This window comes from Acipenser ruthenus, chromosome 46 (genome assembly GCF_902713425.1).
Source record: "Acipenser ruthenus chromosome 46, fAciRut3.2 maternal haplotype, whole genome shotgun sequence".
NCBI lineage: Eukaryota > Metazoa > Chordata > Actinopteri > Acipenseriformes > Acipenseridae > Acipenser > Acipenser ruthenus.
In genome coordinates this window covers 1,011,557-1,023,779 of record NC_081234.1, presented here as the reverse complement: position 1 = coordinate 1,023,779, position 12,223 = coordinate 1,011,557, and the positions used below count along the sequence as shown (strand labels likewise).

The window sequence follows — 12,223 nt, the reverse complement described above, 5'->3', positions numbered from 1 at the left end:
TTCAGTCTCCATGCCTCAAGCCTGCCCTGGACTAGACGGAGCCCCCTTTCTCTTAGGGGGTGAGGGAGGGAGCAGTTCAGTCTCCATGCCTCAAGCCTGCCCTGGACTGGAGGGAGCACCCTTTCTCTTAGGGTGTGAGGGAGGGAGCAGTTCAGTCTCCACGCCTCAAGCCTGCCCTGGACTGGGAGGAGCCCCCTTTCTTAAATTGCATGCAAAATAAAGATATTTTAACTTTAATTTTTGTAGTCTTTTTATTAACCCCCCCCCCCATCATTACATGTAGGGAAACATTTCTTTAGATTTGAATGTCCTGAGAGGTCAGCAATCCATCATTTCCAAAGGCATACAAGTGGGGAAACAGACCTAACCAACAGATGATGAACAATTAGCATAATTACTATTTATCTTTGTCATCCTTTTCCAATATTTTATATAACCCGGACAGTGACGAATCGTTCTTGTTTTATGCAAAAGATTACAAAATAAAATAATGAATGGCCCTTCGTTTCTGGGTTTTTAATAAAACTTCCCAGGATTATGTCTATTAAAAACATAAAAATAAAACAGATTTACTAGTGAAAGCTGTGAATGGTAAGAACTGTGTGATCCCAGCAGAGCTGGTGAGGGCCAGCGAAGTCAAGTAGCTTACAACTGAGCCTCTCACTAAAACTGTATTGATAGCGTAAATGCTTTTGTCGAATGTCAAGTCACATATTTCTAGGTATAAATCAATCCTTTTAACATGCTTGACTGGTCTAAATTTCAGGAAACGAGTTAAACAAGACAAATTATTATCCTGTTAAAAAAAAAAAAAAAAAAACTGAAAATGAAAGGGCTTTGCATACGTGATATCATGTTGCCTTTGGTTACTATTGTGATGTCATAATCAACATTCCGCTTCCAAAAAAGAAAATATAATAAAAAAAGAACCCCTCCCCCTCTGTGTTCCACATGTTGCATCATAAAGACAATGCATGTGACAGCATGCGCTAACTCATCACACTGGAGAGGACGGCATGCTATAGCAAGCCTGCGTGGCATCACGCCATCCTCACCAGTGTGACCTCACTTTGTTATTGTACAGTGAAGCATGCAGCCTCCGCTCTGTGCCAAACGAACACCTCTCCACGTGTGCCGGCACAACCCAAAACACTAGTTTTGTTCTCAGTAGCTGTAGAAGTAAAATGAACCACAAACTTGGGGAACGAACACGGGTCAGTCTACAAAGCCTAAACGGGGGCGCGGTCATTTAAAAACCCCCCAGAGATTTGTCCTCCTCTCCTCCTCCTCCTCGTTCTCTTTCTCTTTCTTCTTCTCTCTCTTTCCTTCGGATCCCCTTCCTGGGTGCATCTTAAATATCCATCTCAAACAGGGAGTCGTCACCTTGGGAAGAGACAGACAAAACAGCTATATAAGAACCAGAGCTTTCGGTTGTAATGCCCCTCGTTTTTCAAATTCTATTCCTTTTTCAGTCCAGATTTTGTTGACCTGGTTTTCGGTCATTAGTTTGCAATGGATACAGACATTTACACACGACAATGCTGAACTCTTCTTAAAAAAAAACATCGTCTTAAATCAGCTGGAGTCGGCGCTTTCTGCTGTTGTGCTCCTCGTTTGTGAAACTCTACTCCGGCTGACATCGTTAGGCAGGTTTAAACACTGGATTGAATTCTACATTGAATGTGCTTTTGCACAATCGGTTGTATCTGGAATGTATTGTACACATGAGCTCTCTTGTTTTGAACTCTGGACAGCGCTCTCGGATGCCATGGCGTGAAAGGCGCTATATAAAAATACATTTGAATTGTATCATTTATATTCTTTTTATGTAAAAGCTCTCTTTGATACTAACATTAAGGGTGCTATAAAAATGTACCGTATTTGCTCGAGTATAAGTCGAGAAATTTAACCCCAAAACACAATCCTGGGGGGGTCAACTAACACAAGCAAAAACCCCAAAACCCCTTATGTCAGCAAACCAAAAGTCATGGCCGGTGTGTGGTTACTGTAATCCCCATCTGTACCTGGACCCAGAGGAGCCCTGTGGCAGGCATTCAGCACACGAGGCAAGTTCACATACAGTACTTAGCCACGCACCTGCACCCTGTGAGAAACAGCAGCACCTCCATTGTTGTGGGCAAATCCTTGTTGCCCTCGTTGCCAGAGCAAATGCTTCTAATTTCTCTCAAATTAAAACCCAAACGTCTCAAGATTTGGTGAAAACGATTCCGTGGCATTGTCTATATATAAAAAAAATGAATCCCAGTTTTGTTTACTTCCAGAGCTGTCACGTAAAACACAGACGCAGCTGTACAGCCAGACCACACCACCTCCCACGTTCCATTGAACACATACTTCCATGTGGGCTAAGAAGGCACTGGGGGTGAGGCTTGTATACTAAAATAATACTATTGTAGGTTATACAAAAAAAAAAACGTGTACTGCGGTTCTAGGAAAAAGTGCTTATAAAATTGTCATTTTTGCAAATCTGCCGCTCAGACGCCGTCAGGATATCTAATACATATATTTAGGAAAACTAACCCCTGACATGCACTCTAACAACAGTTTTGATTCCAGGAGTTACTTCTTGTTTTCTGTTACACTAGACTTACCATCTCTGTTTCAATAACAAATGAAAATTTTAAAAAATTATACTCGAATCTCGCCCTCACAATGGGGGGCTCGACTTTTACTCGAGCGAATACAGTAACTTTGTATTGTAGTGCAAAAACTTTAAATCAGGACTAATTCAAAAGATATTTACATGCACACAACAAGGGCTGAGGGTTCAGACTAGCATCAAATACTGTTATATTTTGTGGCCCTGAGTGAGTATTGTATATACATATGGATCTCATCTTGCATTCATTCAAATCCAACGTCAGAATGGCCGGGAGAATCGCAACACTCCAAATTCCGTCTTGTCAGGGCTCTGGACTCTTGACCGGAGGGTTGTGGGTTCAATCTCCAGTGGGGGACACTGCTGCTGTACCCTTGAGCAAGGCACTTTACCTAGATTGCTCCAGTAAAAACCCAACTGTATAAATGGGTAATTGTATGTAAAAATAATGTGATATCTTGTAAGTCGCCCTGGATAAGGGCGTCTGCTAAGAAATAAATAATAATAATAATAATAATAATAATAATAATAATAATAATAATAATAATAATATAGCAGATGTGTAGTGTGGTCCGAATTCAGTTGTTTAATTTAGGTTTACAATTTTTTTTTTTTTTACATTTTATTTTCTATATAGTTATCCTCGTCATATAAACAGAATATCTTTGGGGGCTTGTGAGTTATTCTGCTATCCTGACATTCGCGGTGTAGCCTCTTTGTATTGCTCTGTGTGTCTCAGCAATAACTTCTTTATTGAGCTTTGGCCAACTACACCAACAGCAAATGGAACAGAATCTCATTCAAACCCCCCCTGCAGAGTTTCATGAAATAAGGCTGAGCGGATCGGAAGAGGTATAACCCGAGCTCTACAGGGTGTGTTTCACACTGTAAACACCGTGCTGGGTTTGCACAGCGAATCCACATCCCTTCACTGGCTGTCGGCTGGCCTTTTCACCTGACCGGACTTGTGGTCTATTCCGTGATGGATGACTTTTGGGTTGGCCTCCCTCACCTCTCCCGTCTCACCCTCTCCCTCCCACCCCTCCCAGCAGAATGTCAAAAAAGCGACAGGGTCTGTCAAACTGCATGGCTGGAAGCTCCAGACGTTTTTATTGTGGGGGGGGGGGGGGGGGGGGGAGGGGGGTCCACTAATTAGAGGCAAAGCAATACACTAACTGTCTTGATACTTATTTGGATACAGTATTTGTGAAACATGACCAAAAGCACCCAGTGTAGTCTGTCAAACACTTAGCTGTATGTGGGACTATGTCTAATGTGAAGTAGTGCAAGCTAATAAGGGATTTGTCTACAGCTACAGCCAAAGGTTTTGCAGCACTCTATAGAACGAACTCATTTTGCTTCATAAAGAAACCTGCTGAATAATATTACGTTAACATATTGAATTACAAACTGCTTTGTAGTTGAAAAAATTGACATTTGGAAACATGAAATACTGTCTATTACGGCTTTTGGTAGAAGTTTCTTTGATTACATGATGTTAAATAAAACATCTAAATTATGTTCATATAGTTGTTAATTATTTCTCAATCCTAAAATTCTAGGTGATGCGAAACTTTTGGCCATAGCTGTAGATCTATGTAAAAATCTGTGACAGACAGACAGACAGACAGAGAGAGACAGTCAGACCCCCACACTGATACTCTAAATATGGTAAGGAATGTTTTAACCAGATTTTACAGGGATGGAAATACAACACCCATTGCATAGCAGTTTGATCCATTCCTGGTTTACTATGATTTTAATCAGACCCCTGAGCTTGTTACTGACACACTGCAGCTGATCAAGCTTGTATCAAAACTTGGAATGGACAAAACTGCTATGCAATAGGAGTCTTATTTCCATCCCTGCTTTACCACATTTGGATAGGCGCTTCCTACTGAAGTAAAATGAAGTGAGATGTGTGTACGTACTGACAGGCATCTCCTTACAGCCTCTGGATTCCTATACTCTCAATGCTAACCTGTGCTAAAGAACGTCTTGAGCGAGCTGCACCACAGCTGGGTAAACGGTCCTATAGAAGCTGTAGCTGTTTTGCAAACTTAAAAAAAGGAACATGATATTTCTGAATCAATCTAGCATTCCTGTCACTGACCGGCAGCAGTCTTGTCCACGTGGTTGGTTTCGTGGCTGGGGGTTTGGGGCTTGTCCTCCCCGGTGTTGGGGCTGGTGACCCCTGGAATGTTGGGAAGGTAGCGGGGTGGCGTTCTGGCCACGGCTGAATTGCGACACTCCATCAGGAACTTACGATCGTAAATAATCCGGGTACCTGGAGAGGAGAGGGAGGGAATACGTGTTTATGTGTGAGAGAGAGAGAACGAGAGAGAAGAGACTCAGTGACCACCACCTGGCCATCGAAACACGACGACACAGACAGTCCTGCCTGCCCAGAGACGGGAGGCTATGTGGTCACTGTGAACTGGGAGAAGTCGAGACAGAGATGCACTCTCTCTCTCGCAGTTCCCACACATAAGCAGTCCAGAGAGAGTGGCAGTTGACATTGATTTTTTCTAATGCTTATGTTATATTGCCAATAAAGTACCTTTGAAAAACAAAACGAGAGAACGAGAGAGAGAGAGAGAGAGAGAGAGATAGTTTGCATAATGAAACAGAACACACAGGAACATACAAGCATTTCGAAGCGAGAGCTGGACATTCAGCCCATCAATGCTTGTTTCATCGTGGCCGATTGATCTCAAAACTTTGTCAGGTCGGGTCTTAAAGGATCCCTGTGATTCTGCCTCAGCAACATGGCTAGGTAACCCCTTCCATCCCCTCACCACTCTCTGTGTTAAACAGTGGAAGTGCATGTACAGCTATGGCCAATAGTTTTGCATCACCCTAGAAGTTTAGGATTGAGACAGCATTAAAAAAATATACTTTAACACAATTTTGATATTTTATTTAACATCATGTAATCAAGGAAACTACACAAATATATTGCAAAAGTCTACCGGATGCCATAGTAGTGGTACATAGTATTTCATGTAAGATTTTGAAATGTCACATTTTTACATGTCAGTTTTTCTTTAAGTATGTGAAAAACTACAAAGCGGTGTGTAATTCAATATGTTAATGTAACATTATTCAGGAGGTTTCATTCCACTTTATGAAGCAAGTTCATTCTATAGGGTGATGCAAAACTTTTGTCCAGAGCTGTACATGCATTGGGTCAGTAAAATCGTTATTATTGAGTGAATTATATTTTCGCACGTTAACTTCTTCAATAAGCTAACTTTACCGAAGCAAAAAAGAGCTTTCGAGTTAAAATGCAAAAGCAAGTTTGAAATTGGAAAGCAAATTTATTCCAAAATTCGCTCAACAACTTTTCAAAAAGCAGGTCCCTTGTGCAAATACCCAATTGCAAGGCGGCTGTCAAACCGACTGCAGACGCTATGGGGATTTGAAAAGCAACAGCAGCAGCCACACACACACCTTGTTGTGGATACTGTGCCACACTGACTGTGTAAACATATCTCTTGAAAACAACTTCGCTCTCAGGATATTTCCTCATCGCCGGTCATGTGCTGGTGTTGATATTTCTCGTCCAACGACACACACCACGTGCTCCTACTGCTTGACAGACGGACAAGAAACTTCCGAGGCAAGATCGATGCTTTTCTGAAGCCAAAAATCACACTCACTTTCACAGCTGTCTCTCTGGTCACGGTACTGACGCCAAGAGAGTCCAAATGACACGTTTTTTTCTGAGCAGGGTTGGGGTCAATTCGTTTTACAATTCAAATTTCAATTCTCTTGTAATCAATTCCAACACATCACTGATCAAAACTGCACAGCTGTATTCTCTTAATGAGATTTTCACAACTGCAACAAATGACTAAATTGAAATCGCTGTTTGCCAATTAAACTGAGCTGAACAATCACAACAATTATCATGGTCTCTAAAATATCAGTTCCATCAAAGGAAATGAAAGTTGATTTTAAAAAAGAATTGAAAAACAAGAATTGACCCCGACCCTGTTTCTGAATGTTAAGTTTGACTTCTTTTGTTGAATTCACTGGTCCCTAGACTGTGTTTCTTCTTTGGGAGTTTGGCACAAATCGATAGGTGTCTTATGTGTAAACTGTAGAGTACAGTTTCCTGCAGTTAGTTTAATGAAGCCCGACGTTTCCTTTTGCATAATACTGTGCTGTTGCAAATGCGTTTGCAGACGCCTTGCGATTGCATTGACATCAACTTATCAACATGTCCTTGACTGGGGCAATATTAGATTCAGCCAGGACTGCCAAAAAAAAGGACAAAGGTCTAATGGAAATGTGAATATTTATCACATCTCACAATGCTAAAACACACACTGAAGATGGAAATTGGTTCAAAAGGATTCAATAAGAATGGGGCAACAGACAAGTTAATATCCGCAGAGGTACCCTGTGGCAGCCCAATTAAATTAAAAGGTGAAACAACTCCTGCAGTAAATATGTAGGCAAAAAACCCACCTTATCTAGACCCTTATCTTTTCCCTCCTTACCAGATCATCTCAATTCAAACCATCCAATTCATTTCACGTGTGTCTAGGGCTGCCACCTCCGAGGTACAAAAAACCGGGACGTCCGAACGAAAGGTGGGTCATTAAAAGTTTAAACTTTCTTTAGAAATCCTCTATTCACCCAATAGGAAACACTGATAACACCGTGTAACAATTTTTTTTTTTTTTTGGTTCCTGGGTAGTAAGTGTTATTTCCTAATTGCTTATGCTTCAAAAGTATAGAAAATGGCTATTATTCCCCACAAACTTTGCTTTTGTGACCAGGACAGTGATATTTTGAAATTTACCTATTTTCCAGAACATTCCAGATAGATTTAGTGCCGAGTAAACTTGGAGTAACTTCTAGAACTTTCTAGATCTTTCCAGTAATATAAATAGTAGTATAAATACAGGGCCTTAAGCCCACCAGTTCAGTTTAGTTTCAGCTGCCTAAGTGGATACATATCTGCATTTTTCTGAGATGGCATCAAGGTCATAGGAGACTTCAAAATGGTGGCATTCCTGATGGGTCTCCAAGGCGGTTTTACCAAGTTTCCCTGCTATCTTTGCCTTTGGGACAGCAGGGACACCAAGGTGCACTACCACAGGCGGGACTGGCCACAGCAGACCGAGTTCTCTGTGGGGAGGAACAACGTCAAGTGGGAGCCACTGGTGGACCCCCGGAAGGTGCTGATGCCACCACTGCACATCAAATTGGGCCTTATGAAACAATTTGTCAGAGCTCTAGATAAGGAGTCGGCAGCCTTCAAGTACCTTCAAGACTTCTTCCCTAAGCTGTCTGAGGCAAAGGTCAAAGCCGGTGTCTTCGTCGGACCACAGATAAAGAAGATCCTGGAGTGCAATGAATTCCCCAAGAAGCTCACTAGTAAGGAGAAAGCGGCTTGGAACAGCTTTGTCGCAGTGGTTCGGGGCTTCCTGGGCAATCACAAGGCCGAAAACTATGTTGAGCTGGTTGCGACTCTGGTGAAGAACTACGGCACAATGGGCTGTAGGATGTCCCTCAAAGTCCATATCCTTGATGCTCATCTTGATGAATTCAAGGAGAACATGGGAGCGTACTCGGAGGAGCAAGGCGAGCGCTTCCACCAGGATATACTGGACTTTGAACGCCGCTACCAAGGACAGTATAACGAGAACATGATGGGAGACTACATTTGGGGGCTGATTCGTGAAAGTGATTTACAGTATATTCATAAATCTCGAAAAACTACTCACTTCTAAATCTTTTGTAGTCATTTTTGTATTACTTTAGTATAAATACATGTTAATTTGGATTGATATGTTGTTTTTTTTCTGACTTTATGTGAACGAAGAGACACAAATTCGCCCGTTTTCTCATTGGAAATAGGTAAATTTCAAAATATCACTGTCCTGGTCACAAAAGCAAAGTTTGTGGGGAATAGCCATTTTCTATACTTTTGAGGCATAAGCAATTGGGAAATAACACTTACTACCCAGGAACAAAAATTGTGTTACATATCTCTACTATGGTATTGCCAACCAATTCATATTGTGCGTCTCTTCCAGTAATATTGCATCCTGAGGTATCTAACTTGTGCTCAGTTTATGATCCTGGTGTTTAGTGTCCCGGGAACGTATATTGAATTCCCGGGACGCCTTCCTCAAAACCGGGACGATCCAGGGAAAACAGGAACAGGAGGCAGCTCTACTTGTGGCCTGTGCTGGATTTGATCGCAGGTCTCCAGATCTGAAAGAGGCTAGTGTGTCATTACTGGAATTCTAGACACTCCTCTCCTGTACATGATGTTCCCTGGAACTCTTTTTTCCAAGAAGTCACTGGCACGCTGCCATGTTTACACACTTTTCCTTTATGAGGCCTTCCACCCAACATGGACTGATACTCCTCTCTGTTGCTGTGCGTCCTTATAGCGAATCAGCTATGCAAATAAGACTCCTGTTGCACAGCTGTTTGATCCATTCCTGGTTTTACTATAGTTTAATCTGACACACCTAAACGTGTTATCTCCACACTGTGGCTAACAAGTTCCTACCTGGAATGGGTGAAACTGCTGTGCAATAGTAATCCCTGCAAATCCTCTAAAAAACACGCCACATTTTTTATGCAAATATATACATTCTCTTTTCTTCCGCTCCAACATTAACCCCCTAGCAGGGCCCGGGAGCTCAGTGCACCCTTGTTTTCCGACCCTTCTGTACACGTGCTCAAGGCAGGAGAGTTGCACGTGTGCGTGTTGTTACAATCGCTTAAAGAAAATGGACACCATACCTTTATGCACGCACACAACTAGACTGATGCATAAGAAATACATTTAAAAAAAAAAAAAACGAAACCCGAGTCTGACCCCAGACCTTAAATAAGTTTTCTAACCTTAAATAAGTTTTCTAACCCAACTGTAAATACACACGCCACTGTTCTTTAAAACTTAAAAGGCCATAATGTCGCACTCTCCAATTCAGCCGTGCATTTTTTTTTGTTAATTAAAAAAAATCATAAAAAAATTAGCTGCTTAATTCTAATCTTAAAACCATTGCAGCAATTTCTATAGCAACTCGTATATTTTTCTTGCGATTTGAAAATCCAGCATCAGTCAATAACACAATATTAGTGGCACTAACCTAAAAATAATAATAGTAATAATAGTAATAATAATAGTAAATATTATTATTATTATTATTATTATTATTATTATTGAGGATTCCGCGGCGTTGAACTTGACAAGTGTCAGTTCATGCCACACCATGATGTGTTTTTCCACAGAGCTGCTGTGTATGATTGATCTCCGGGGTTTTATTTTATAATTACCTCCCGGGGTGGTACTAAACAGGGTTCCTCCCGGCGTGGTGGAGTAGTCCTGCGGCATCTTGGACGCGTCGTCCACAGTAACCCGTCGGGTCGGGATAGCTCTGCTAAATGTTTTCTGACAACCAGAAGACATGATGATGTTGTTGTTGTTTTCTTCAAGTGTTATAGAATACCGAAACTACGAAGCACGAACGAAAGAAAACACACCCAGCTCCAAACTGAAAACGGGTACCACAACAACAACAATACTATTGCTTTTAATTAATATTTACAAAACGCACCCGGTCTCCCTTATGTTATCAACACCAGCACGCTGCCCCTCTCTCGCTCACTCACTCTCTCACACACACACAGAGTCAAAATACATAGAAAGGAAATGTCTGTCTGCCCGCTTCCTGTAAGGGAATTCTGGGGGCTGTAGTTCTTTTTTTTCAATTTTTTCAATTTCAATTTCAAGTGCTTTATCGGCATGACTGATTTTTCACAAGTATTGCCAAAGCAATCATGGGTAAATTCCATCTTTACAATGAACATTTAAATAGTATGGGGCAGCAGTGTGGAGTAGTGGTTAGGGCTCTGGACTCTTGACCGGAGGGTCGTGGGTTCAATCCCCGGTGGGGACACTGCTGCTGTACCCTTGAGCAAGGTACTTTACCTAGATTGCTCCAGTAAAAACCCAACTGTATAAATGGGTAATTGTATGTAAAAAAAAAATAATGTGATATCTTGTAATCATTGTAAGTCGCCCTGGATAAGGGCATCTGTTAAGAAATAAATAATAATAATAAAACAAAAACAACATGGTACTTCAAACACATCACAATAATAATGAGAATAATGATATACATTTATATATGTATTCTATAACATGTATTTATTTATTTTCTCTTTCCCTCCCTGTGTGAGGCGCCTCAGTGTCACTCCCTGTCCCTCAGGCTGTGGCAGGCGCTTGTGTCCTGGGCTGCCTCTTCTATACAGCTTGTGTGCTCTCTGAGGAGGATGGGGAGTTTTCTGGGTCTGGCAAGTCTGAGAAATCTATGCAGAGATTTTGTATTTTTGGGAAGAAGGCTTCCCTTATATTCTTATATTTTGTGCACTGCAGTAAAAAGTGTATCTCTGTCTCGACCTGTTTGAGCTGACAGTGGTCACACAGCCTGTCCTCTTTGGGCAGCCATGTCTGCCTGTGTCAGCCCTTCTCCATGGCCAGGCTGTGCTCACTGAGACTGTACTTTGTTTCAACTCAAACGTTGTTATCAGAGAAGGCTTAGATAGGACACGCCTACTTAAAATTCCAAGCAGCTGTGTGTAAATCGAGCGGCCATATTGCCTAGGTAAGGCAGTACATTCCCTATAAGGCAACAGATAGAAGCGGAGATAGAAAAGAGGTGTTTAGTTATTGTTTAAATTTCGATTTATACCAGTAATACATTAAAATCACTAATATGACGTGAAAATATTGATTAACAAAACGGATGTATTTTTTGATCGTTCAATAAAAGCCCACGCTGTCATTGAAATTACAGTACTGTTTCATTATCCGATTATGCACTGTGAAACTGATTTTCCACTGAGTAAATTAAACTATGACTATTATTATTTTACCTTGTCAGACATAAATCGCTTTTGATAATGTGCTTGTGTATAGCCTACTGGTTATGTCAACGCTGCGCTCGCGATTGAAGTTTATTTACAGGCACGACCACCAATAATGTGTAAGGATAACTTATTATTATTATTATTATTATTATTATTATTATTATTATTATTATTATTATTATTTTCTTAGCAGACGCCCTTATCCAGGGCTACTTCCAATTGTTACAAGATATCACATTATTTTTTACATACAATTATATTATTTTTTACGCATTATTTTTACATACAATTCCCCATTTATACAGTTGGGTTTTTACTGGAGCAATGTAGGTAAAGTACCTTGCTCAAGGGTACAACAGCAGTGTCCCCGACCGGGGATTGAACCCACTAATTATAGGCTATTATTCTGTTGAGGAATACAGATAGCGTGCTTCCAAAAAAGTATGTGTCATTACCTTAGTCATAAGTAACAACACTTTTTGACTTCCCCATGTTAGAGATTTTATTTAAGGGAATAGAGACAAAGAAATATGAAACACTGAACAAATGCATCATTTTAAAGTGTGGCAGATTTTAATAGACGAGTAAGATCATGAGTAACATGCACAGGAAATGGAACACATGTAGTTATTTGGCAGATTTATCCGAGGCAACTTGCATGGCTTTAAAACATTTTAACATTTCTTTTACCCTTGA

The 12,223-nt window shown here is 40.9% G+C and overlaps 1 protein-coding gene across 1 annotated transcript; it reads right to left on the bottom strand.

Moving 5' to 3' along the window:
- Positions 1–239: 239 nt before the first annotated feature.
- Positions 240–10,329, bottom strand: LOC117966075 (eukaryotic translation initiation factor 4E-binding protein 1-like). The gene is made up of 3 exons (XM_059013736.1): positions 9,932–10,329; positions 4,734–4,907; positions 240–1,383 (listed from the first exon to the last, which is right to left on the bottom strand). The coding sequence occupies exons 1-3, from the start codon at positions 10,062–10,064 to the stop codon at positions 1,352–1,354; spliced, it is 339 nt and encodes a 112-aa protein (XP_058869719.1). The 5' UTR covers positions 10,065–10,329; the 3' UTR covers positions 240–1,351.
- Between the last annotated feature and the right edge of the window lie 1,894 nt (positions 10,330–12,223).

What these genes read in the sequence shown, in the direction of transcription:
- LOC117966075 (XM_059013736.1), bottom strand. Translation starts at nt 10,064, where the DNA reads ATGTCTTCTGGTTGTCAGAAAACATTTAGCAGAGCTATCCCGACCCGA. An exon ending in GTTTAGTACCACCCCGGGAG is followed by an intron (nt 4,908 to 9,931) that starts GTAATTATAAAA and finishes TCTCCTCTCCAG; the next exon opens with GTACCCGGATTATTTACGAT. An exon ending in CGTGGACAAGACTGCTGCCG is followed by an intron (nt 1,384 to 4,733) that starts GTCAGTGACAGG and finishes TCTCTTCCCAAG; the next exon opens with GTGACGACTCCCTGTTTGAG.